Source organism: Passer montanus, unplaced genomic scaffold, assembly GCF_014805655.1.
Source record: "Passer montanus isolate IOZ18808 unplaced genomic scaffold, ASM1480565v1 scaffold11, whole genome shotgun sequence".
In the NCBI taxonomy this organism is placed as follows: domain Eukaryota; kingdom Metazoa; phylum Chordata; class Aves; order Passeriformes; family Passeridae; genus Passer; species Passer montanus.
Window position 1 is genome coordinate 11,179,250 of NW_024357613.1, and position 27,499 is coordinate 11,206,748.

At 36.4% G+C, this 27,499-nt stretch overlaps 1 protein-coding gene across 2 annotated transcripts in view; it reads left to right on the forward strand.

Annotated features, from left to right (window-relative positions):
* The window catches only part of RNGTT (RNA guanylyltransferase and 5'-phosphatase), a 171,378-nt gene that overhangs the window by 13,268 nt on the left and 130,611 nt on the right, over positions 1-27,499 (forward strand). For both annotated transcript variants that reach the window (XM_039729316.1, XM_039729324.1), the window contains 4 exons: positions 3,769-3,844; positions 6,988-7,237; positions 12,848-12,957; positions 13,737-13,838. In XM_039729316.1, the coding sequence (XP_039585250.1) occupies positions 3,769-3,844; positions 6,988-7,237; positions 12,848-12,957; positions 13,737-13,838 (538 nt within the window). The remainder of the gene's footprint in view (positions 1-3,768; positions 3,845-6,987; positions 7,238-12,847; positions 12,958-13,736; positions 13,839-27,499) is intronic.

A 27,499-nucleotide genomic window follows, 5' to 3' on the forward strand; every position in this document is an offset into this window, starting at 1 on the left:
ATTGCACACAGAATGCAGTTTAATTTGAGACTGTTGTGGTTTAACTCCAGCCAGCAGCCAAGCCCCACACAGCTGTCACCTAGTTTTGTTTTAGTTACTTGTTACTTCTGTATTGCACACAGAATGCAATTTAATTTGAGACTGTTGTGGTTTAACTCCAGCCAGCAGCCAAGCCCCACACAGCTGGTCCCTCACTTCTGCACTGGTGGGGCTAAGGAGAGAAGTGGAAGGTAAAGGTAAAGAACTCATGAATTGAGATAAAGATAGTTCCATAGGGAAAGCAGAAGCCATGCACACAAGCAAAGCAAGGAATGAATTCACTGCTTCCCATCCCACCTAGCAGTGACTTGGGAAGACAAATGCCATCATGAATGTCCCCCATTCCTCTTTCTTCCTCTCACTCTATGCACTGAATGTTCTATGGTGTGGAGAATCCCTTTGGCCAGTTTGGGTCAACTGTTCCAGCTGTGTCTCCTCCCAGCTTGCCAGGCACCCCTAACTTCCTCACCAACATGGCAGTGTGAAAATCGGAAAAGGCCTTGGCTCTGTGTAAGCCTGGCCCAGCAATAACAAAAACATCTCTCTATTATCAACCCTGTGTTCAGCAACAGCGTGAAAAGCAGAAAAGGCCTTGGCTCTGTGTAAGCAATAACAAAAGCAATAACAAAAGCCCAGCAATAACAAAAACATCTCTCTATTATCAACCCTGTGTTCAGCACAAATCCAAAACACAGCCCCACACCAGCCACTGTGAAGAAAATTAACTCTGTTTCAGTTAAAACCAGGACAGAGACCTGTGTGTTCTTCTCTGAACAGTAACACAGCTACATGGTTTAAAAAATGAGGAACTGCTAAATGGGAGTGAGTGGAACCAGTCACCAACAGTATTTCAAAACTTACACCAGAAGCAAGATATTGTTGGTGACTGATAGCACTTACTTTTCTTTTAGCAGTTCCTTGTTTTCAATCTCCTTTTGTAGTTCTTCCACTAGTTCTCCAATAATATTTTAGAACTCAAAATAGTGGTTATGATCAGCAATTTATAATAGTGCATGGATAGCATGGTGATATCCTATAAGTAGCAGACCCATTTAGTTGATATTTCAACTTATAAAATGCCATTTTTAATGTTGAGTCACTAACTTTTTGGCTCTGAATTGTGGAATGTTTTTTCATTATTTAGATGTCTCATCTCTTTAGGGGAAAAAAGTCATTTAGGAAGAGCCAAGGAGAAAATAGTATGTTGATGAAACTTTTGAAGAACATGTTGTTTAGGTTTTCATAGTAAAAGAGAAATGTTGGAATTTTCCATTTCCTTTCCATTAATTACTGAAATTTGTAATTTTGGACACTTGTTTCCTCTGACAGAGCATCAGAGGGACCAGTGTGGAGGATGTTTATCAAAAGAGAAAGAGATCTACAGCAGTGATAGTACTGTACCCTGTGTGATCTTTCTCTTCCAAGCCATTTGGTCTCATGCTGAGATGCTTCTTATCTTTGTCATGTGTATAAAATTATTGACTTAACCTTCTTGGCAGCAGTAACAGCTGCAGGACTTAGTGGTAGCAATTGTGTGCAATTTTGTTCTCAGTGTCACGATTAGATATGAAAAGAGACTGAAATGTGAGTGCTAAGTGATCAAAATTTTCAATTCATCTAGAACAATATAGGAAGGAAACTTTATTTTTGCAGCATGAAGGACAGAATTATGCCTGCCAACCTTAAGGATGTGACATACAAAAATTTTGCTTCAGCAGAAAACAAAGGAGAAATGATTGTTAGGAATAAATTATATAAGGAAGCTAAAATTAATTTTATGCAAGTTGCACAGTTTTTAGTATTTTTAAATGGTTAGAAATTATGAATCCAAAAAATTAATGATAATTTTTACCTTGTTTTATCAAGAAGGGAACCTTGGTGGGGCAGGCATAAAACCTGATCCTATTACAGTTAATACGTACTATTTTACCCACTTAAAGTTGGTTTGTTTTTTTTTATCAGTCTACTTTTTGTAGGTACTTTGGTTCTCCAGTTGAGCAAGTTCTACTCCTCAGTGTAGAGGAGTGTAAAATAAGACAGATATTCACATTTTGTTTGAATATGCATCAAGTGAATTGTTACTAACCTTGTTTTACCAGCTGTGGTAGAGAAATGAGCAAATTAATTAAAGCTTAAGTGGCTTGCTTCAAGGTGTTGTGGTCCAGGTGTTGCACTTTGGGTCACAACAACCCCAGCTAATGTTGCAGGCTTGGGGAAGAGCAGCTGGAAAGCTGCCTGGCAGAGAAGGACTTGGGTGGGTGTGCTCTTCTACTGACCATGAGCCATCAGTGTGCCCAGGTGGCCAAGAAGGCCAGTGTCCAGTAGGAATAGGAAGTGATTGTCCCAGGTACTTGGCACTGGTGCTCAGGCATTGGCATTCTGGAGTGTGTCCAGAGAAGGTCAACAGAGCTGGTGAAGGGTCTGGAGCACAAGTCTTATTAGGAGTGGCTGAGGGATCTGGGATTGGTTAGCCTGGGAAAGAGGAGACTTGGGGGTGACCTTATCACTCTACAATTGCTTGAAAGGAGGGGGATCAGTGTCTTTCCCCAGAAAAGGAGACTTGGAAAGGAAAGAGACTTGGAAAAGGAGACCTTATCACTCTACAATTGCTTGAAAGGAGGGGGATCAGTGTCTTTCCCCAGGACAGGACAAGAGGAAATTATTTTAAGTTAGATGGGGAGGTTTAGGACATTTGGAAAAATTTCTTCACCAAAAGGTGAAGTTGTCAAGCACAAGAACAAACTGCACAGGGAAGTGGTTTGGTCCCCATGCTATGTAGATGTGGCACTTAGGGACATGGCTTAGTGGTGGACTTGACAGTGCTGGGTTGATGGTTGGATTCAATGTACTTAAGAGCCTTTTCCAACCTAAACAATTATATGAGTTTATGGTTACAACTGAAAAATATTAAGAATAGTTGCTCTTGATGTTAGTAGAAACTTTAATGATATTTATCATTTTAAAATAAGTAGGAGGAAGAGACAACATCTTGCCTGAATCCTTCATGACATTTTTAATAGCACAAGTTTTGAGGCTGGTCTGCTTATCACTAGATGGTGCTGTTGCCTTGAGAGAAAAAAAATGCAATGCATTTGACAGCATATTCCTCCTTTAACTGGAGGGTGACTTCAGTAAAACAGAGGCTGAAGACTTAATTCTTTTTTTCACATTGAAAAGATAAGTAATTCAAAATGATTATACTCTTGTGTAGTTTTCTTTTTGTGCTTTTTTTTTTCAAAATTAAGAAGTCTGGTCTTAGCATGGTTATAATGAATTTGAGATAGAATTATAGTCTATTGGCACCCCTTTCAGTTTTGAGGTAAGGTAATATGAATATGATATTTTGCCTGATAGTATAAAATGAATGTCATGCTTGTTGAATCCAGTGAAAGCTCAACTAACGAATTTGATTATATTGCCTTCTGACAAGCATTTGAGCAGATCTGTGAATCTTATCTGTATTAGCCATATTTCAATCACATTAAGTTAGTGCTCTTGATTGTGGTGAAGTGTCCTATACCCTTGCTGCTGCTAATTTGCAGAAAGAATGTAATAAATTGCCTTTCAGGCTTACGTGCCTTACGTGGTCTGTACTGCCATGATGGGAAGGGAGATAACCTTTTAATGGTACAGATAAAGGTGGAAGGATCTAAACCCACACTTATGATACTAAATATGTTTGCTAAAACCACTTGTAAGTGATTATGTCCTTTTCTTGTCTTTTTTTAGGTGTCCATTGTACACATGGTTTCAATAGAACTGGATTTTTGATCTGTGCCTTTTTGGTCGAGAAGATGGACTGGAGGTAACCTTGTATGTTACTTCCTGGGGATTTTTGGAATGTAGCCAAAGGGTTCTTCAGTATATTTCACTCATTGTCCTGACAGCTATGCTAATGTATTCACTATTGCTTGTTTTATAGCTGCCTAATAATCTTGAGTAAACAGCCCATATTGACATTTTTTGTATCATCCCTTGTTAGCTTAGCCTGTTGCAGTCAAGAATTCCAGGTTTGGTAGGTCAAAAGTCAGCTGTACCTGCTGTTCGTGGGCCTTTAGCAGGCCACATGTATGTATCATATTGTGTCTCTTCCCATGACATGTCCCACATTTTAAGTAAGAATGTAGAATTCAGAGATTCCTGAAAGATTATTTCCCATACATTTTCATCTTTTGCATGTAGGTGTGGGTGTAGGTTTTTGGGCTTTTTTGAGATCTGAAGAGATTAACTAGAGCAACAACAGAGTAACATACATACTTCTGAAGGATTGGGGGCAAAGAAAGTCCTGGTTTCCAGCTTTTTTTTTGACTAAAATCTACAGCATGCTTCTGTACAGACTCATCCATTTCTTCCATCTTTTAAAAACGTTGGCTCCTTCATACAGAGTAATTATCTTTTTTACATAATATTAGTTTTAAAAGAAACCCCAAACCCAAACCATGTCTGTACCATCCTGTTGGACATAACTTTTGCATAACTTTTTTTTGTAGTATTTATAAAACCCTATTTCCTTCTTGACAGAGTCCTGTGAAAGTCATGTTTTCTGACAAGCCTATTAAACATTCAGATGATATTTCTTACGTGTGGTCCTTTAAGTGAAGAAAATTCTGCTCCTGTTGCAGGATTTTCTTATTACTGGACATACAGTTATTATACTTAGCATACATGTGCAAGCTGTTTGCAAAGAACTGGGTCGTTTCTGTCTTTTAGTAAACAGAATAAAGATTTTGGAGTAATGGAGATTGAAAAACCTTTAGTTATGGGTGGCTGAATCTTTGCAGGATCCTAGCTGTGTCTAGGAAGTAGACACAGACACAAATGGCTTTATATTTTGATTCTTGTTGTTCCTATGAGTTTTAATCAAACAATTTTAAAGTGGCATGCAATAATTAGACTTAGAATTGATCCTTTGCTCTGAAGAGGAAAGGCACTTGAATCTCTTTGGATCTCCTACTTTTATGCTGCCTATCTGTTTTCAGACCTTGGTGGGAAAAGCCTTAAAACTCAACAGCCGTGTCTTTTTTTTTTTTTTTTTTTTCTTGCTATGGGTATTTAATTATATCAAGTTTGTTCATCTCTGTCAAATTATTTTCATAGAACATCCAGATGTCCCCTGGTAGGAAAAAATGTCCACAGTGAAAGAAACAATTTTGGCAAGCTTCTGGTTAATGCTGAACATTGTATTGAGATAAATCTAATTTGCTGTATCATTCTTTAAAACAAGGCACTGTTTCTTGCTAATGAGGAAATAAGATCTTCCTGATGGAAAAATCCATCCATATTCATTCTTTAAGCATATGACGTAGGAGTGTTGCTGCTTTATTGTGTACAGTGGAATATATTTTATAGTTTGTTTAGAGAAAGGCCTGAAAGCTCTTCACCTTTTTGACCAGTGAGGTCAGAAATCTTACTTGATTCTCTTTTCAACAACTCATTTTTCTCAGACTGCTGTGTTTCTAGAACCTCAAAAATTGTTTCTTTCAGCTAGGATTCTGTATTTGAAATCTGTGCTACCTCTTTTGGCCTTCATTGCCATCTATTCCAGAAGATTATAGAGTTGTTCTGATATCATCAGAAAAAAATGGAGCATTTTTCAGACCCCATAACTTTTGGTTTGTTTTGTCCTTTCAGTGGCATTCATTACAGAAGATGTGAAACAATTTAAGAAAGATAGCAAAGTAAAAAATGTCTTGTGAGAAACAAATTAGGAGTCTTAGAAAAACTGAATGGAGAAGAAAGGTCCTTCTAAGTAACTCATTTTAAGTAAACTGTCATTTTTTGAAGTGATACTGTGTGATAGTGTCACTCTGGAGAACGACTTGTTTTCTCCTCTTATGAAGATCAGAGGAGTGAATCAGCCTTAGTGGTTTTTAGACACTGTTTCTGTCTATTCTGGAAAATTTGCCTCTTAAAGTTCTCAGGCTCCATTCCATACTGTACAGGCAGACAAAAAAAAAAAAGGTATTTTCAATTAAATATCTGAAAAAAAAAGTCCCAGGGTATAGTATGTGCTTTTGTTCCAGTTTTAAGACACGTGCCTGTCAAGAAGCCTAAGAGAGTCATCTCTCTATTTTTGTGGTTTCTCCTTTCCCCTATGTATTAAAATTTTAAGATGTTGATTCTTGGAGCCTTAGTGCTCTTCATAGCCACGATAAATGAAGACAGAATTATATCCTGTGTTTTTAGTTAAACTTCTTCATCGTATCTATGAAAATGGTGACACGACAATAAAACCCTTGTGTTCACTGTTGTATGCTTTAGAGAGTTTTCCCCTTGCCTGGTAAATATGCATGACTGTTAGTTTTGATTTCTAATTTTTTTGTGGTCCAGCTTCCAATTTATTTGAGCAAGATTAAGTATTAGGTGCATAGTAAAAGGCTACTGAACCACAGTCCTTTTATGAGAAACTTCTGGAAAGAGAAGTAATTTAAAAAGATTAGGGTAACTTTTCCCAGTATGATGGCAAAACCTCTAATGAGAGGAGAGACAATTCTTAGTGGAGAAAAATGTAACCATATTTGAATTTAAACATTTACATTTTTCTTCATTAAGTTTGTTGATGTGTTGCTTTGGTCTTCTTTTGTGTTCATGGCGTCCTCAGGTATTTACCTGCATGCCACCCATTGCTTGTCTGTAGCAATAAAAAAAGTTTTATCAGTGATAAAGCAGTGATCAGCAGACCACTAGGAGCTGCAATAAGGACTCAAAGCAGCTGCAGTTTCTTGAGAACATTTGCAGTGCCTACAAAGTTTTGCAGAATCTTGTGCAAGAGCAACTGCTACCAGACTGATCTAAGCATGGACTTTCAAATATAAGGAATGTTTTTGCAATTACCACTTCAGAATTTGTATTGATTCTCAGTCCCAATAATTCTTATGTTTGGTAAAGAATGACATGACTAAGACATGTAAATTAAGCATCCAGTGTGATTTTTTTTTTTTTTGGCAGTATTGAAGCTGCTGTGGCTACTTTTGCTCAGGCTAGACCTCCAGGTATTTATAAAGGTGACTATTTGAAGGAATTATTTCGTCGTTATGGGGATGAAGATGATGCACCAGCACCACCAGAGCTTCCAGAATGGTGCTTTGATGAAGACGAAGAGGAGGATGATGATAATGGTAAAACTGGAGGCCCAGAATCAGAACCCGGATCATCAAGCTCTTCCTTTGGCAAGAGGAGAAAAGAACGCCTAAAACTGGTAATTTTGATTTGGAATTTAATATTCGAATTGCTAAACATAATTTCATCACCTCGTACCTATCAGTTACCTCATTGTACATGCTATACATCTGTCACTGCTCTTGCAAATGGGGCCTGGAAGCATTGTCTGTAAGTGGAAAAAGTTGTAGATACATTGTAAGCGTTTTATATTTCCTATGTGAACTGCAAACTTTAATATTCAACACCTCAAATATTCCAGTTGTAAAAATGACTTAAACATTCTCTAATGTAACAATTTTTTGAGATAGTAAAGGGCTTTTTAATTATTCAGTCTGTCTTTGGAAATGAAATGTTGTTAGAGTTGGATGGAAACAGTTCTTGTTTCTTGTAGTCATGTGGATGAAATTCAGAATTTTAAAATTCATTGCTCATTTTGGTAAATAGTCTTTGGGAAATTTTGTGGGATTGAAAATTGGATTAGCAAAAAGCAATATGAATTTGAGAAACCCAAGGCAACTTTGAGATCATAATGTGTTCAAAGCTGTTTTGGCTTTGTAAGAAATACAGCTGATCACTTACTGTGGGGTCTGACATACATCTGTGTAATTCTGGTGAAATGAGTTACTGTAGTTACCATGATATGGAACAGTAATACTCAAGTACAAAGAATATATTTGTATCATCTGAAGACTAATGACTCAGTTCTCTTCAGATTCCTGACTTGCTTTTTTATTTGCAAATAAAGTAGGCTAGGCCATTGCTGAGTGCAAAAATAGATTTTTTATCATTACACTGAATTATTTTACTTGTGTGCTGAGGTGTGTTTGTTTGCAAAGACTTGGAAATCCTCATATAGAAATAGGTTGCAAAAAAGAATTTTGTTGTTACTGCAATCAACAAGGTTTACAGGTGGAGTATGGAAAATATTAGCCTGACAGGAATGCAAAATCCAGTCTAAAGAAGCAACATGAACTTTGAAAACTTTCAAATTATCCCTCATCTGGAACAAAAATTTTCCCACACTGTAAAGACATAGTAAAAGTATATTCACTTCCTCCATTAGCCTGACAGTAAAACATTGATGTTGAAATATTTTTGGGGAGGCTGGAACCTTAAAGTTATTTTGATGTGCCTTCTGATGCATTAGGAACTGAGGTGTTAGGATGAATTACAATGACAGCCTCTTTTCATCAAGTATAAAACTCAACTGGTCTATTTAACAGGAATGATACTGGCTTCCCAGGCTTTTTCTTTTCTGCCACCATAGTTTTGTTGAAAGCTGGAAGCTAAATTATACGAATAAGCATATTAATAACTAAAAGTTAATTATGAGTTAGAGAATTTGTGAAAGAAAGAATCATCTAGTTAATATGCATATTCGTATAATTCAGTTTTGCAGCTCTGAAGGAACATTCTTTGACATGAAGAGGAGGAACGGGCAGAATTCTTTACCATGGTTCTTGGCTGGCAGATGGGACTGCTTCTTAACTCAGTAGAGATGGATATTTGTGATTCCTTGTAAATATGCGGTCTACAGGGGGAGTATCAGGTAAATACCTCTTGCTCAGATGTTCTTATTTTACTGTCTAAAGGGCTACATTTTCAGTATTACGTTGGTTTCCTGCAGCAGATGTTTCCAGCTTTACAATTCATCTCTTTCCTAAAAGCCTTGGAGTAGGCAGTGTAAAACTAGAGGCAGCTGTAGTGATAGCAATGTTCTGAATTTTTCTCATTTTGACCCAAGTCTTTGTGGAGGCAGAATAAAAGTTTAGTAGTAGAGGAGGAGACAGCTCCCAGGCATCTTGCTAGGACAGTGAGTAGTCAGAAACAGCTGCTAGTTAGCCTGTGAAATGAAGTTAATATGCTGTCCCTTTCAGAAACTCTGATGTGAGAACTTTACTGCAGCATTTTTCATTAAAACTTCTATATTTTGATGTCAAAAAATCTTGACAGCCTTTCTTTCCTACACTACAGAAAGTGTTAAGAATCATTAGAACATAAAGCCATTACAGTTTCCTTTGTCATTATCTGAAGAAAGTTGACAGGTACCAGGAAATCTGCTTGTTGCAGCCTGAGGTGCCACACAGGAAATCCAAACAAATTTTGACTTTGTCAGTGCATGCAGTATTGATTGTAGCATCAAAACAACATTATTACCTGACACTTAGAATCTCACTTCAGGAAAAAAGTATTTCATTTTGCAAATTGTCAAAAAGTTGTAATTTTGAGCCAGAACCTACAAACCTTTCATGAGTCAAATGGAACTTCTACTGTTTATTAAGGAATGTTCTTTCTTTAGTCCTATCTAAGTTGGATTTCATGGGATGTGAGATGCAGTGCTTCTGAAATGAATAGTGACATCTTAAACAATCTGGAAGAGATGGTGGCTGTTAATGATTTTCTTCATGCTTTTGAGTGCAGGTGTCTTGTGGTTATCTGTGAGACAGAAGGAAGCAATTAAACTGATTTGATGTAATGAGGATAATATTTATTAGTTAACTATCACAGTGCAATTATTCTAAATATTAGTGATATGGGTTTTTTTTGCCTAACCAACTCTCTTTTGCAAAGTTTAACCCTTGCACTTATTGTTCTGCCTCTGGGCATCTTGAAGGGTATGGGAAAAATACTATTTTTTGGTTTGGCAGCACCATTTTATGTGCTTGAATATGGGTATCATTTCCTTCTCCATGTTAAATGCTTATTAGCTCACTTTTTCCTTATAGTAGTTTTTTTTTTTTTTTTTACTACTGACCTTTCTTGTTATTCTTTGTATTCTGTCATGTTGACTCATGTTTTCCTGATGCTATGGTGCCTGTAATTGAATGCAAGCCTCTAGTTGAGGCCATCCTAGTAAGGCTTAATAGGGAAAAATTAATTTCACATGTCTTAAGGCTAATACTTCTGTTTATATATCTCAACATAATTGCCTTTCACAGGGCAGAACAATACTAATTCAGCTTTTGGTCTCTTGCTGTTTCCATGTATTTTTCTCTAATTATCTACCAGTGTGTGTTTGTATAATTTCTTATCCATTATTAAGTGTAGAACTTTATTTATGCTGAATTGCACAGTGTTATTTCCAGCCCATTTTTAAAATGAAGGATAACACTGAATCTTAAACTGCCATCCCAGTCTATATCCCTCTTACTAAAGTCAGAGATGTCACAAAAATAAGAATGCTAATAGGAAGTTTAGTGGAAATAAATTTATTATGTTTTGCCTAAACCAGACCCTGGAGATTCTTCCATTTTGTTAGTGAAACACTAACTCCTCCGAACCTGGTTTTGAAACAGGTTACACTTCTGGTTTATGGAAGTTACATCTACCTCATGTGTTTTGAGTTCCTCGATGAGGACAAGATAAGCAAATAAAAGACAAACCAAGGCAAATGCATGCAATACCAGTTCTACGAAGCCTGTTTCATTATGAAAACCAAATGTTTAGTGGAACACCTTTGCTACTGAGTGACATTCAGTATGAGTTTGTTTTCTTTTTTGCTTGTACATGCCAAGCTGCAGTTACTGTGATTTGGTCCTGTGTTTCTAGGTATTAAATCTAAGCTGGTAAGTGTAACTCTCTGTCTCTCACTTCCTTCACTTTAGAAGATATCTCTTCCTGACATGTTTTGGAATGTTACTTGTCTTCTGGGAGGCAGTCTTTGAGCATATTGGCATGCAGTCAAGTCTGAGTAGCTGAAGACAGCTCTCACTGAGGCCTGGTGATAGCTGCTAGGGTCAGGAAGGTGTGTGTTTGGGGCTGCTCCCACTCCCCCACTCCTCCAGATGGTGTTTAGGATATGAACCGACACAGGATGATCCACATTGCCACTTCAGCTGAAGTGATGGGTGGAGAAATTCATGGCAAGTGGGGCAAGGTTGATTAGTACAGATGGTGTGAAGGTTGTGCACAGTGTAGATACCAGTGCACATAGTTTCCTTGCATCCTTTAGGGCTTATAAACTCTTGGTTTATTATCAGTACTGAGGAGTCAATGTGCTCCTGGTGATCTGAGTTCTCTGGAATCTGCACCATGGTCTCCAGTGTCCTGTTTCCAAAGGCATTGGTAGCTGAACAGTAGGGTGAAAACTGCACGCGTCTGGCTCAGTTTTAGCACTTTATCCAAGGAATGTCCTCATGAAACCTGGAGTGCTAAGTTAGCCAAGCACGAATACCCAAGTGACTCACATTGTTTTCATAGTGCTGTGCCTTAGCGATTATACTTGAAGCAGATAATCTGCAAGAAACACTTTCAAGTATGAATTTTGTGTTTATTACTTTTTCTTTTCTGGAAAATCTTTCCCGTTCCCTGCTTGTTAATTCAATCTTAGCAGTCTTGCTGCCATTCCACACTGCCATTTTTCACAGAAGCAAGGCAGAACCATCTTCCTTTGTTTCCTGGTGCTCTTCACCACTTATCAGAATGCAGACAATGTGCTGGCCAGGCACGAGGAGCTGTCTGCCTCTCTCGCCCACTCCCCCGCGTGCTGCTGCACCGGCTGGTGCCCATGTAAATTGTATGGGGTGAGTGACACACAGAAAGTCTCTGGAGCTCAAGGTAGTTAAGGTTATGAACCAGTGTATTTCTTTAGGATGTTCTGTTCCCAGAGTGTGATTTGGTGATGTGACTGAGCCAATCTTAACTGACTGCAGGTGGTACTGAAATCTGTGGTCCTACTTTCCCTTTTGCTTCCCTTGTGCTGTCACTAGTAGTGAGTTATCCTGTGGTGAGCTAGTTTAGGGTACTATTTTGGCAGAAAATTATTACCAATTTATGATGTTATTTTTGCCAAATTAGTTCCTAGATTTGCTCAAGGGTATAACACAGGAGTGCCACAATGTGTGGAAATGCAGAAGAGAAAAAGATACTCCTTTCATCAGTGGTATGCAGCTGGATTTGTTAAAGCTGGTTTCAAGTGTTTTAGAGAACAGATATGAGATACTTGTGTCTTCACATGGAGGGTTCAACAGCTGAATAGTCATGGGTTGATCTTCTTTGTGTGCATTGAAAATTTATTTGAGATTCTGTTGAATTAAGTCTGGTTGATTTCATATCTCCATAGAAATCTTTAATTTGGTAGTTTTGTAGACCTGGTGGCTTTCATGTGTTCTGTTATGCAAGATATGTTTTTATTCATCTTGGCATCAAACTTTCTTAGAATGTACAAGTTATTTTAGAGTTTTATTTTCAGATTGGTTTTTTTTGATCTCTGCATGGGCTTTTCTGGGGCTTTCAGGATAGCAGCTCCACTCTAATAACCTGGTTTAGATTGATAAAGAAAAAAATATATATTTTCACAAATATTTTGTTACAAATCTGCTGTTTATATTTTCTCTTTTGTTAAGTTTGTCCAACGTTCTTGAGAGTATTAGCTAAGTGCATCTAAGTACTAGCTGTCCCTTCCTTTTGCCTTATCCCTGTTGCCTTTTTTTAATTATATTTTTTCCTCATAAGTAACTCATTGAGTTCCTGGGTTTATAATATGGCTCACCTATGAGTTTCCTGGCAAAGCTCAGCTAATGTATCCTTAAGGAATGTTTAAGTTAGTATTGCTCTAGAGGGTTGTGAAAACAGTCTTAATCTTGTATTGATATATACTGATTTGATTTTATGAGGGCTTTAATGCTATTTTTTTTTTTTTACTTAGGGTGCAATTTTCTTGGAAGGAATAACAGTTAAATGTGTGACCCAGGTGACAACACAACCAAAATTAGGAGGAATACAGCAAAAATGTCAGCAGTTCTGTGGATGGGAAGGGTATGAAAATATTTAGAACTTACTTATTTATACTATCTAGAAATAAGTGTTGTATTTTGCAGAATGAAACTGCTCATTGTGAAAATAAGAAAAAAGGTGACCATGGATTGTTTATTTAAAAAAAGCCTCAAACACACTTGGCAGTGAAAGTCTTGAAGTGTGAAGTGGAATGATCAGATTTTGATGTTAACAAACAAGATTCTAGAATTACTTTTCCATTGAGATAACAAAATGTTGTTGTTCAAATTCCAGATGTAGCCTAGTCCAGCTATTTGTGTAAAGCTTAGTTCTTTCTCGAGGAGTGGATTTATTTATATCATTGGTATTACACTTAAGTATAGAGGTATTACACTTAAGTATAGAGGTATAATACTAATTTTTATAGCCAACTTGGATTTGTGTCCAATGCTAATGAAAATGTTGATTTTAGTGTCTATGATTCTGAACTTTTCCATTCCAAATTTGGTGATCCGCACTGCTTCCTAACATGTTGGTGCTTATCGTGCCTGTAATTTTTAATTTGAATATCTCTTTCTGCAAAGCTAAAACTTTGAAGTTCCACATAATTTAGTGTTTTGTCATAAGCAAATAACTTTTTTCTTATGAGATAGGCTTTTGACTTCTATTGCAAAATACTTTATTGGAGAAGATGTTCTAGCTCAGAGTTAACCTTGCAGCAAGTCTGGCATGAGGTGTGACTTGAGTCTGATGTGAAAAATGTATTTACTTGTGTGACTATTTATTGCAGAACCATTAATAAACATGGTTCTTTTTATTAGGACTGGATTCCCTGGAGCACAGCCTGTTTCCATGGACAAGCAAAATATTAAATTTTTGGAGCAGAAGCCATACAAAGTTAGCTGGAAAGCAGACGGCACCCGGTAAGTTCATTTTAAATGAAAAAGCAAAACACAGTAAATTCAGTAGACAGTTTGTATTTTCTCAGGAAAGTGAATTTGCTTGTACAAAGGACAAACCACAGCAACAAAACTGGCTCCAGAGATTAATTTTTATTCTGTCTTGGTACCCAACATTTGCTGAAGTTTGTGGCCAAGTTTCTTTCTAGCAGCTGTTTTACAGACTGACTGTTAAAGGCAGGTACGCTTATTCTCCATCACCCTTACCTGTCTGTCAGCCACGACTTGCCACCGAGGTCTTAGAATAATCTTACATAACAGTGAGAGCTTGCTAAGGTGAGGACTTTATTTATAAGCAAAATTAAAATTTCTAGTTGATACTTCAGAAGCTGGGTAGTATCAGAAATTTTGTAGGGGTCTTTTTTAAATTTATCCTGTGATCCTTTGTTCGAACATGTAGTTCTTGTCAGCTAAAGACTCAATAATTTTATCTTCCCTCACCAGTTCTCTTACATTCATTGCAGGTATTATTTGTTTAATAACAAACTACAACCTATTTGGACTTATGGGACATATTCTAAAGATTTTCCTGAGTTCTTTATTTTGCTAGGTTTGTTATCTTTAATAATAGAATATCCTAGATAATGAAAATCCTGGAGAATATGGGGAATTGGATGTCTTATGAGAATTGCCAAGTGGCTCCACATGGAGTCAGTCAGGATTCAGCACAATTCAGCCAGAACTAAGCTGTCTTGTATAAAAAAACCCCAGACCCTTCAAGTGTCTCTCTTCTGTGGAGTTTGTGCTTCAAGGATTTATTAGCTTGGGCAGAGCATGGTATGAAAAGTCAAAGTAAGCTTGTAGTCACTATGGAGTCCTAGCATTAAGAAATGTGTGTGAATAATTGATTTACTAACACTGGCTGTGTACACAAGCACTTGGATATTGCAGTGCAGGTGTTCTCAGGGTGGGAAATTAGAGCAATGGGGTATTGGGAGGTCAAGGCATATTCTCAGAGCAGTTCAGGGCATAGGGCATTCCAAAGCTGCTGACCCTGAACAAATGAAGTCAGCCAGCTTAAACTGACCTGAAGAATCTTTGTCATATCCTACGTTATTAATTTGGAAAACTGATGTCTTAATGTAATATCTCATTTTCTTACTCAAATGTGTGGATGGGATGCCTGTGTTCTGAGTACTAAAGCAATTATACAGAGCATAGTAGTGTACCTGGAAGACTGCATTTTGTGAAAGAAATGGAAGTGTACATGTAGTTTCTTGTTGAGATTTTCAGTATTTTGAACATTCTATCCTCTGTTTTTAGTTTTAGATTGGTGGGAAAACAGAATGGAGGAAAAACAAAACTGAAGGAACTAAATAGCTCTTTTAGTTTTTTTCAAAACATAATAACTGGTAATAGATTATGAAGGTACACGGACTGATAGGTATATTCAGAGAAGAAAATGGATCTACAGAGATCCAATGTTAATGAAATTCACCTTAAATAATATGAAAGGGAGATTAAAGATGAAAACCTGAGCTATTATTTGGACATTTAGACACTTTGCATGATAGGTATCCTAATCAACAATGAAAAATTATGATAATTTTTACATTGGACATGCTTCTAATTATTTAGTTGTTCTCCAGTGATCCAGACTCCATATGCAATTAAACAGATTTTCATTAGTTATTCTGAATGCTTGTGTTGACAGGCGTGACCTTCTTGAATTTAATATTAAGACATCAGTTAGTGGAGACCCATTTATGGATCCCCTGCTTCCATTATCTGGAGATGGAACCCCTGTCATCAAATATCTCTGAAGCTATTCTGTTAAAAGGGGTTTAGATGCATCAGTCTAGACCTTGCCTGTTAGAATATTATTAGGCTTGCATACTTTTTTTCTTTTGTTGCTTTGTTCTCTCTCTTTCCTTATAAGCAATGCACTTTTGTCGACCCTGTTGGACTTAAAGAAAAAACAGATGCATAACTAATAACTTTCTGTTATACTTTCTCACTGAAATAAAACAGTTTTATTTTAGTTGAAATAACATTTGCTCAACTTAGCCAAACTTCTTAAATGTCACTATTTGTTAGCTACCTGTATTTGATTTCTTCAGCAGTAGTTTTTCCTACAGGTTTCATGACTGAAGCATTTTTTAATACATAGTTTTAGGTGATATGCAGTGCCAGTGACTTCCCTAAGTACTTTTATTTTTCTTGAAAAGCATTTGCTAATTCTAGATTCCAATTGGAGCTGAACCTCTCGTCCTCTATTTTAAGAGCTGTTGGTTTTGGTTTTTTGTGGTTGGTATTTTTTCCCCCCTTTCCCCATTGTTTGTTTTTTTTTTCCCCAGTGGTAGAACTGTGTATGTTTTTTTGGTTTGTTGGTATTGTTGTATTTTTCTACCCATAATTTTAGGAAAAGAGAAAGTATTTCCCTAAATAAAAGGCATTATTTCTCAAATAATGTTGTCTAACAATGTGAAATTGATTAGTTAAATTATTTGGTAGTGATTCTATAAAATATATTGTGGGATTTACTGGAGTAGTATCTTACATATTTTTGTAAGTGTGTGAGTTTGGTTTGGGTAAAACCCATCCTCCTTCATTCTCTTGGAGTTTTAAGTTCAAAATCTTTTTACTTAGCCTTGCTTAGCCTAGTCTGTTGTGGTTTGTAGAGTTTGAGCCTTCATTGTGTTCTTGCTTTTTCTGTGCCTGGTTTCCAGGGCCCTTGTTTCATAACTGTTAGCAGGGCACACCTCCTGGTTCTGCTCCAGCATTCCTTCTGGAGTATGTTTGTCCCAAAGGGAAAAACGCAGTGTGAACAAATACTTCTCCCCTCATGTTTGTAAATGCCAATGTATAAATATTGTTTGTATTTGTATCTTAGGTTTAGAGAAATGAACTTTAAATTAAAAGATCTGTGAAGTTCATTTAGCATCGACGCTCTTTGGTGAAATATTTCCTTTGTACCAGCTACTTGGTTGTATGTAAATGTATCTGTGAAGTTCATTTAGCATTGATGCTCTTTGGAAATATTTCCTTTGTACCAGCTACTTGGTTGTATGTAAATGCTATATGCAAACTCATGCTGTTTTGAAGAAAACCACCTCTAAAATCATATTGCTTTAAATTATTATTATTCAAATAAAAGTCACTGAGTTCTGCAGCTATTCTGACTGGTTTGGTGTAAATTCTCAATATTTATTGGAACAGTAGTCAAACTATTGGTGTCTTATAAATAATTTTAATGCTAATCTATTCATAAGCCAAAGGGCAAATTTCCCACTAGTAAAATAATGCCTTTTGGCTTTGTTGAGATGAAATATGTGTTGTATGTTAACAGTAGCTACAAAGTAAATACATCTTTACAAATGTATCCAGTTTTGTAGCACCCTGTTCTAAAATAGTAGTTACTGTCTGAGTAAGGTAATTGTAACAGCATGTTCAAGGCTTTGCTGGATGACTCTGCATTATCAGCTCTGTACTGTAAAGTGATTAGCCCAGGTGGGTAATGGCTTGTTGTGTCCCTTCCTATGGATCTCATTAATACTGTTTGTAGCAGATGCTTGTTCTAATGAGTGGAGCTGACTGTTCAGGCAGGGTAAAGTAATGAGACACCAGTTCTGAAGGAAAGACTGCCACCACTAACAATAATAAAAAGCTTAAAAATGGCTGTGGAATAATTCAAATCAATACAATCAAACAGGACTAGGTTTTATGGTGGTAAAATGTGACCTGCACTAAATGGAACTTATTAAGGGGAGTAAGTTATTTTCCTACATTCCTGTGAGTACCATTTTTATTTTTCACATCTGTACACATGAAGTTTTAGTGAAAAATAATAAATATGATCATAATACTATGGCTGTTCAATTTTGTTAAGGCAGCTATTTTAAAAAATGCAGAACAGGTAGTTCTTGCCAAAGGCTATTAAATTTGAAAAATGTTCATGCAAATTTGATAGCTTGCAGATATCTAAATGTGAATAAATAGATGCAGAATAAAACAGCTCTTTGAGAATTGCTGCTAATTGTCTATTGTGTTTGTAACAAAATAGTTAGGTACATCTGTGAAGGTTTTTCTTTCTTGATTAGCAAATTACATTTACATTAAAAGAAAGGCCTGTTGCCTAAGTAATTAACTTTTTTGCTGTTATCCTAATACAAAATAAAAGTAGTAAATGTACACTTAATTGTATGATAAAAGTGATGGGCATTTTTGGATTGTTTATTGATCAAATAAGTTTGATTTGTCTTGAATGTATCAATCAATAAATCAATATATATATATAGCGAGAATATAATTATAGTGATTGAGTTGATATTTTATCAAGCTTGTGATAGCTTCCTAGTTTTTTTTTTAGTTAATATTTTTGTAGAAATTGAAGAAAATGTCTTTTTTTTTTTTGGCAGTTGCAGCCTTTCTGAAACATATTTGTGACTCTTACTTGAAGGAAATCTACTCCATATATTTTAAGAGAACTTTTCTATAAATGTCATCAAAACAATGTTGAAATTTCTCTCTGATTTTCATGTCTTAATAATTTTTCTTTCCCTCCTCTTTGATCCTTTACATGATGAGATGAAGCTTGCATGCATAACTGAGAAATTGCAAATTCCTAATATGAGAAGTTATTCAAAAGTTATTTGGTCCAGAGTAAATTGTGAAAAAAATAATCACTGCTAAGGAACAACTCTTTAAAAAAAAAAGGATAAAATTGAGAAACAAATGGTTGTTTGTTTTAGAAATTAGGAGGTAAAAGGTACTAGCCCAAAATTACGTAGCAAGGGGGCAAAATGGTTGCCTGTCTGTAAAGGCTTAAAGAAAAGATACTTGAATGGGTTCATGGGAAAACTGTTGTCGCTGAGAGAGAGGAGAAGAAGTTGAGATAATAATGAGAATGAAGGAGGACAGAGAAGATTGGAGAGTAGTACTAATCCAATTAAATCCCAAATCTATACACTTGAGAACTCATTATTATTAAGAACAAGAGACCAGATTGTCATGAAAGCAGATGTGGAGTGTCCTGGGTTTGCAATGGAAAGCTTGGCTCCTGGGAGCAAAGATATTAGTGTGGAGCTGAACTTGAAGGAGGCTATTGGAAATGAGAAAGAAGCCATAGATGAATTTTCAGATTGAACAAATTACATGACCAGATTCTTATGGATGTGAAATTTTCTTCCTAGTACTGGATAGTTCCTGAAATAGAGGTTTGCAAAGTTGGTAGTGCATTCTTCCCTAATTTAGAGGAGGGGGACAAAAATGTACGGTGTTGAGATTTTCAGCCATCTTCAGAAATGGTGTTAGCAGGGAAGTTAAAGGCTGTTAATCACAAGAAAACATTTGTGAGTAAAAGTATGAATCCTCTCTCCCTGGGCACCTTGCCTTCTGACCCAGATAGTTACTGTGAAAGTGAACTGTTATAAATTGTGTTTTGAGTGTCTTGTCATTGAGTCATGTTTAGGGTTAATACATGTTTGTGGTCTTGGAGTAAGGAAGGAATGTTGTCCTCCTAATCACAGGATAGAGTGAAGACTGCACACAAGAATCATCTGGATGCTTGTAAACCATGCCTTTCTTTTTCCTTCTTCCTCTCCCCACTTATCTTAAGAAATAGACTTAAATATTAATCAGTTTTGCACCATTAGCTAGTGTTCCTTTCTCTGTGGCTGTGACATGTTTCAGTGGTGGAAATTTTAAAGGATAGAAATATTCCACGGTTGGGCATGTGCTGAATAGACTTTTCAGGACCAAGTGGATTTTTTTATAGGAGTGACAGGTTTTGTGAATGACTGGGCTTAACCCAAGTTATTTGATTCCAAGTTAAATGAGCTTGATTCAATTGTGCTTATATAACTATCAGGAATGGGCAAAAACCTCAACTGGTAATTACACATCAGTTGTGTGTATAGGACAGTCATTCTTCAGACATTTGTATTATTTTCATTGAATGTCTCAAAGAAGTAGTTGTAAGGGTTTTTCTATTATTATTTGTATGAAATTGTCAAAATGGGGTGACACTTAAAGAAGAGATTTGGAACCTTCCTTTAAAGAACCTTACTTTAAAGATTAAAGTGACTGTTCTTAGTCCAGTCTAACAGTCTCCACACCGTGTTTTTATAAGTTTTTAAGGTCATCGGGGGAAAAAATGCAGTTTTTGTTTACATGCCATTGTCCTTTGTGGTCCTTCTTCATAATTATTTTAACAATTCTTTAGGGGAAAACAAGTTCTCTCATTTTAAACTAGTTCTGTACATCTGCCTCTGTAGATGGAAGAATTTTGGTTGAGAATGAGGCTGCAATCCATGTGGAATTTATTTAGCTGCCTTTACTTGGAATAATATATCTAAGTGGAGATAGCATATAATTTGTCTGGAAACTAAAGTTGTGAAAGTTATTGAAATGGTTGCTGTAAAGCTTTTACTCCCTTCCAGTCAAGATTAAAAGCTCTAAATAAATAGCTGTTATAAACTGCAGTACTACTAGTTGTTAGGAACCTGCAGTTTAACTTTGAAGAGTGTAATGATAACATAATGTCAGAAGCTTCTGCAAAAGTATATAAAGATCACATAAGTGGTTCAGGATTAAAATGTATAAAGTGCCTTTCTAATGATGACTGAAAGGAACAATTAATAGATGTTAAGCACTCTACAGCATTCCTCTTATTTTTCTAAAAAGCAAATGCCTAATTCATGGTTCTATTTTGTGCATTTAGGTAGGAGAGGAAGAGGAGATGGAATGGGGAGGCAGAAATGAAGTGTTTTGACATTAGAGAGTTGGAGATTCAGGAACTATGAATTGTTTCTCATTCTGCACCTTAATAATTGTCCTGTGCAGCTGTATTGGCCAGTAAATTTAGGATTGTAAGACTAATACTTGCCTGTTCTTCACAGCATTAGAACCCATAAATATTGTATGTTTGCTTGAGTTTTCATTTGAGAGTGTAAAAATACAACTTTTGTAAATGGAGTTTGGATTAAAGGCACTTCTGGTTTGTTTACCATGTTCCCAGTCTCTAGGTAAAGATATTCTAGCTCAGGGCAAGGAAGGTCTAGTACAAGAGGTACTCATTATCTCTCCTCTTGCCATGTTGTCCTTTTCCCTTGTTTTCCCTGCTGTACAGGCAATGAGGGCATGTTTAGGCTTTGGCTAGCAGACTTTGACAGCAGAAAAGGAGCTGTCAGGTTTTCATAGCTGGACTTATGGGTATCATCAGATATCTCATTCATTTTGATTAACTATTAATCTTGAACCAGGAGAGGTCTCTCTTCATTCGGAGACTGTAAGTCAAATGAGGCAGCATATACTGTTGGACTAATACATGGAATCATTGGATATAAAAATATGACTGATTTTGTGTTTGTTTTTTGTGTGGGGGTCTGATGATGGTGTATTTATGACTAAGGTACAGCCGTATCACTTTGTTGCTTCTTCATCTCCTGAAATACTCCTTCTACAGTCATTGAGTCAATGTAGAGGAATGAATAAATAGGTATGACAGAACACGTTATCCCTCATATGGATCTAAATTGACTTGAATGGCCAAAGAAAGCAATCTTACTCTAGGCTGTGCTTTCTCATTTATATATGCTCACAACACTGTCATGACTCTGAGAGAAGGGTTTTGTGTCCCTTCCTTGAGTGTTTAAGGAGCAGTTCTGATGAGATACTATGCAGGAAGTCTACTCTGTGGAGAAGCAGGCCTGATACTTCACAGTTCTGAAGCCTCTTGACAACACACAAAATTTTATGGTCACAATTCTTGGCTCTTTGAAAAATGCTACCTAGCTGATTATTCATATGTAACTATTTGAGTATTTGGGCAGAATGTCTTATTAGCAAGCTCTTTTGTTTATTTATAAATAGTTAATCCATTAAAATGCATTAACTTATTATGTAGCTTGTGCTATGAATACTAATCTTAGAGTATTCAACTGGAGTCCTAAAATGTTCTAATGAGATCCAGATAAAGGGTGTGACTGCATGTATATCTGCTTTTCAAGTAGTGAAGTACGTTTCAAGTATCAGTGATTACTGGATTATTTATTTATTTTCCTTTCTCCCAGACCACTTTCAGTGGAACAGAATATTCTGTGCTGCTGGTTCTCCTGGGGGGGATTACAAACACGTCCATGAAGCGTAACGGCTTATGTTCAGTCAGGGAAGAATGACATTCGGTTTGTGAAGTTGAACTATATAAATATCTAGGGCATCCCTTTCTCTTGGAGCTGATCTATTCTGTGAGCACAAATGGCAGCTGTGTTCCTGCTGTGGCTTGTGCTGGCGGAATTGACCCAGAATACGCTCCGGCATAAATCAGTTCCAAGTTAAGGGAATCTCCTTTTTCAAAGCTCTGTTGCCCTTTTCATGACTGCTCCTTTATTGCCCTCCATAAGAGACATTATGGTTCACTTGCTTGGGAAAGAAGCAATGTAACTACTTATCATCTAATGCTAAATTAATTAGTTATTCTTTCTTATATATATTTTTGTAGCCTGTTGCTTCAGGCATGAATTTCTCCTTAAACCTCCAAGACATTTTCAGACAAAGGTTTGTGGAGAGGTATGGAGCCAAAGAAGATCAAGCAAGCTTGAAAATATATCTGCAATAAATAATGAAGATAATAATATTAATAACAACAACAAAACCAGCAAAAATTATGAAACAATTCAGGAGTTCTGTCAAACTCGAGATACAGTTTGTTCCATTAATCTTCACCTTTTAAAAAAAGTAATCAGAACATTATACAATGCAGTTGTTTTTCAACAGTGCTCCTATCAGTAATTAAGAAATGCACTTAGCATCTTTAAAATTCGGGTGAAACAAAGATAATCTAATATTTAAAATTAATCTGTTAGTTTACAGGTTGTAACTGGGTAATATCTTTTCTAGCTTGTTAACAATTCTTTTGTTTTACATCAGACAAATCGCGTCATAATGCGCTGTAAGAGCTCCACAATATGTAGTAGTTGTAGTTTAATTTACCCTTCACTGTAAGTCAAGTAATGATTACAAGACAACTTTAAATTTAACCCATAAGGTTTAATATCCTTCTAAAAATAAAGAAACAAAACCCCCACTGCACTCTAACTTAATTAAAACCCTGGAAGACAGACAAGAAAAACACTGTAACTGGATAGGCTTTTTTAACCTAGCTAAATTCTTAATTTTACCAGCAGTTTCACAGTCTAATAATACTTTAGATAGAAAATGTAGTTTTACACTGCTTTTGAATTTGCCATCTGTTAAATTAATTAAGGCATCTTTATCTTTGATTTATATAAAAACAGGAAAAGCTAAAGTTCGAGCTTGGTCTCAACTGCAATACTTTATTGAGAGAAATTATAGTAGTTTCCACAATGCTTATACATTTTTCCATGGTCCTTACTGTTGCCCTTTTCTCCTTTATTAATAGACTTCCCCAGGTGAGAGGATACCATAACGTTGTATAATGATGCAACATTATTTCTGTATTTTTTACTACCCTGTTCATTATTTGACCTAATTATTTGTTTGCTGTTTTGTCTTGTTTTGTTTGTTTGCTTGTTTGGCTGCAGCTGCTGTTCTGTGCTCTCACTGAACCCTAAAATGTAGCTGTTATATGAGCTTTTTCTGCTGACAGTTAATTTAGAACCTTGTAAGGTGGACAGGTGTGGTCACATCTCTTCTCCTGACTCTGGTACCCTTTGGGTATCAAAACTTTTTTTGATTTGTTTGTTGTTGTAGTTTTGGGCATATTGAATATTTCTGTAATAAATATCATCTGCAGATCCACTCACTTTTGATGACGTTCAGGGCCATAACAGTCACAGAATAACTTCTCTGGACCTTGCATTGTCAAGGGAAACAAATGGAAAGAGAAACTTACATTTAGAGTTTAAAGGAGAGTGGTGGCAGGCAAGAATATGGTTTTGATGCTGAGTGTGATAACTGTGGAGGAGACTGATGAATAGTAAAAATTATGGAGACTGAAAAGCTGTATAAGCTGTGTGGTATCTCTTAACTTACAGTGGTGACTTGACAAGGTTACTTCATTATCTGGAATATCACCTCAACAAACTTTGTGAAATGAAATTCTTTGTTCTCAGAGAAGCAGCGTGATTGGTGAAAATCAATTCATCAATGCCTGCAGCTATTTAGAAGACATGTAGATGCGACACTTCGGGATGTGGTTTGGTGGTGGACAGATAGGCAGTGTTAAGCTTACATTTGGACTCAATTATCCTAAAAGTCTTTTTCACCTGAAATGATGCTATGAATACCAAAAGCATAGCCCTTCCATTGTGATATATGAGGTGATCAATAAGACAAGAAAGTTGTTTTGTTTTTTTTATTTCTGTACTAGCATTGAGTCAGGGCAGTGGTATCTTGAACTAATGATTCAGAACATGAGGCTGGTTGTTGGAAACCTTCTGACTTCTCACGAAATTAGATATTGGTGTAGCAGATGAACTAGGACAACTTTCTTGATTGTAACATAAATATAGGAAAGCATTTATTTTGTTTAGGAAAGATGCAAGACAAAATATGAGGAATAACATTTTATTTTCCTAATAACTGAAAGATAAAAAAAATGTTACAGGGTTCAGATTTAAAAAAAAAATCTCTACAGGATTGTTAAAGAAAACTTCTGGGTTACTGCTGAACCTGCTGCAGATGCCTAATCAGAGTTGTCACGATGAGCACACTTGAACATCTAATGCAAGCTGAGTGTTTTGACCTCCACAATAGGAGTTTAACCAGGATGGTTTTGAGGCACAGGGAACTGGTCATTTCACCCCATGGAGACACCTGACAATTGTGGAAGTTAACCAGAAGCTGAATTCTACCCGCTTATGAGGGTGGAGAATTGGTGGAACATTTCAACAGGTGACAAATCCAGGTGCTTCTGAGTGTAGTAAGAGATATACAAGGTAAATTTATGTACTAAACAAGAACCTGGTAACAGTATTTTAATATTTAGCAGAAAAAAAAGTCTTGATTTTAGAAGCTAAGTTTGGATCAATCATGCTCAGGCTTTGCTTTACATTTAAATAATTATGATTGTAATGAGAGGTAAAAATAGATCAAAAATGCAGGTTTTCTCTTTATTAAATGACAGATTTGATTGCCCTAAGGGCAGTAGTTAATATAATTATGCAGAATTACTGTGACTGAGGAACACAGTCTGCAGTATAGATGAGGAATGGGATTTCCTCTGAGTTCAGCCATTTTGGTAGGAGTTCATATAAGGGAAAAATTACAGTTTTGACTTAGAAAGACTGGCATATCTCATGCTTCTGGACTTTGAAAAATTGCGGTTTATTACAGAAAATGAGGCTAAGAAGATTGCTAGAATTCTAAGATAGGTAAAGAATAGATTGAAAGAAAATGGCAGTGGTTGGTTTTGAAAGAAAATGCATAAAAAAACTACAAGTAGAGCTCCTGAATATAAATTTTGTTGTATCATTAAGTATTTTGAAACAGAATCCAAGTATGTTCTGATAAAAAAATGAGGGAGATCAGCCACTGAATTCACTGAGGAACAGAATAATAAAACTGGAAGGATATTTAGCAGTAGAAAATGCAAGGTCATGAATGAGAAATATTGGAGCTGGAGACTGTTAATTGGAAATGACTGTCAGTCACAATCTAAGGGATTTTTTGGTTTAAAATGCTGTGGAGCCTGTTGATGGCATGCTTTAATCTAGAAATAAGTGAGAGAAATACAAAGTGTTGGTATACTCAGAGCAGACTAACTTCCAAAGGTCTGTGTGTGTTTTAAAAAAAATTATTTGGAATTTGGACTGTTGAATACATAATTCTACAGCAGCTGTTGCATGTAGAAAGCGGTGTCTCTTGCTGGCTGGTGTGCCATGTACTCATGCAAATGACAACATCTTTGGAGAAGGTGGTTTGTGATAGAACTGTCAATTTGCTGATTAAAAAGACATTGTTTCCTTTTGTTTACACATTGAAAATAACATTTTAAGTCATCTTGTAAGTTCCTGTGTTAGTGTCCCTGTATCCAGCCTTTGTCCTCCTTGAGGAGAGACATCTTGTAAAGCAGCAACCATTGCCAGCAGCAATTCATGGAAGAAAGCAAGCTGAGCATTCCCTATTTATTGGGATTTAGGGTCTTTTGCTCCATGTACCACAGGCCAGCTTCAAATTCTTCTAATTTAAACTTACTCTAAATCCAGCACAGTCTGGATTCGGGTCAGGGCATGGAACTGCAGCAGCTTAGTGACACTGATAGATGATCTCCTACTGTCAGTGGATAAAGGGCAGTCATTAATTTTCATTCTCCTGGCCTTTTCCTCAGTGTTTGATGCATCTGGCCAGAAGCTGATGCTTTCTTGCCAGTAGGGAGTGGCAGGGTCCAATGCAAAGCACTCGTGTGACTTGGCCTCATCTTAGGTGATCCATCTACAGAGTGGTGACATGCTCATGGTTTTGAAACGTTGCCAATCTTAAAAGGAAATTGAGAAATTGAAAATCATATCTGTAGCAGGATTTCGTTGTTACCTCTGCGTCAGTGAGCATATTAGAGATGCTAATTGCTATTCAGATTTGGGTAATGCTTATTTGTGTGGGAGGGCAGCACTTGCACAAGACTGAATTCCAGGCTGTATAATGAACTCCCTTCGGAATGGAGAGCTGCTGTGTATTTCGTGCTTAGAGTTGATGATGGAATTTCTTATATTTTGCATTCTTTAATGTGATAATACAGACACAGGCATATTTAAAAAGGAAAATTTAAAAAAAACCAGCGATGGCAGCACTGTGTCGAAATGAATAATCTTCTTTGATGCAGCCTGTCTAAAGAAATACTGCAGGGCAAAGAAAGCTCCTAGAGGAGCTGAATTTTTAAGCTTCCTTTGAAACAATATTTCTAATCCATTTGCTACTTGTAGATTTTTTTTCAGAAAATTACTTGTGTGTTGAACTTAAGCTCAGAAGATAGGATCTGAAACTTTGAGGAAGCTGTGTTGTATTTTTATATTATTCTTAAGGTTTTAAAATTCCTATAAAGCACAAAATTAACATATGTAAGCTTAATGCTGAGATGGTTGCTGTCATTTTGGCTGAGAGAAAGTTAAACATAAATAAAGCACATCACAAAATTGAAGTCTGAGGCAAAACTTCTGTGAATACATAGGCAATCAATTTTGTGGTAAATATGTTTTGGCAAGCACTACACCATGTGTAGTGGGGTACTGTGTTGGGGGAGTATTTTCAAATCCAGTTTTGTGAATCATAATAATAGGGAAAAGAGGGCAGAAGCCACATGTTTCAGTGGGTACAATGTTGGATTTGGAGACTGGGAAATGCAGTTCTGCTCTTGTTCCTTAATCTCAGTGACCATATATTGATGGACACCAAGTAATTTGCCATATTTTATGCATTAAGTAATATCTTCCTGAAATGCACTTTCAAATTTAATGACGAAAAATATTAAACATCCACATAAAGGAGAAACTTCTGTTTTTAACTTTGGATTTTCAGTGTAGCTCATGTCAGCTTAAAAATTATGTAAAACCCAAAAACCTACCACCACCAAAACAAACTTAACTGAAAATGGAAGCCTAACAAAATAATTATTTCAGCTTGTGTTTGGGGTCCAACTGATGTGGGCTGCATGATACAGGATATAGGAGGAAGCAAATGAGCCTTTGATACAGTTGCCTTTATTTGGT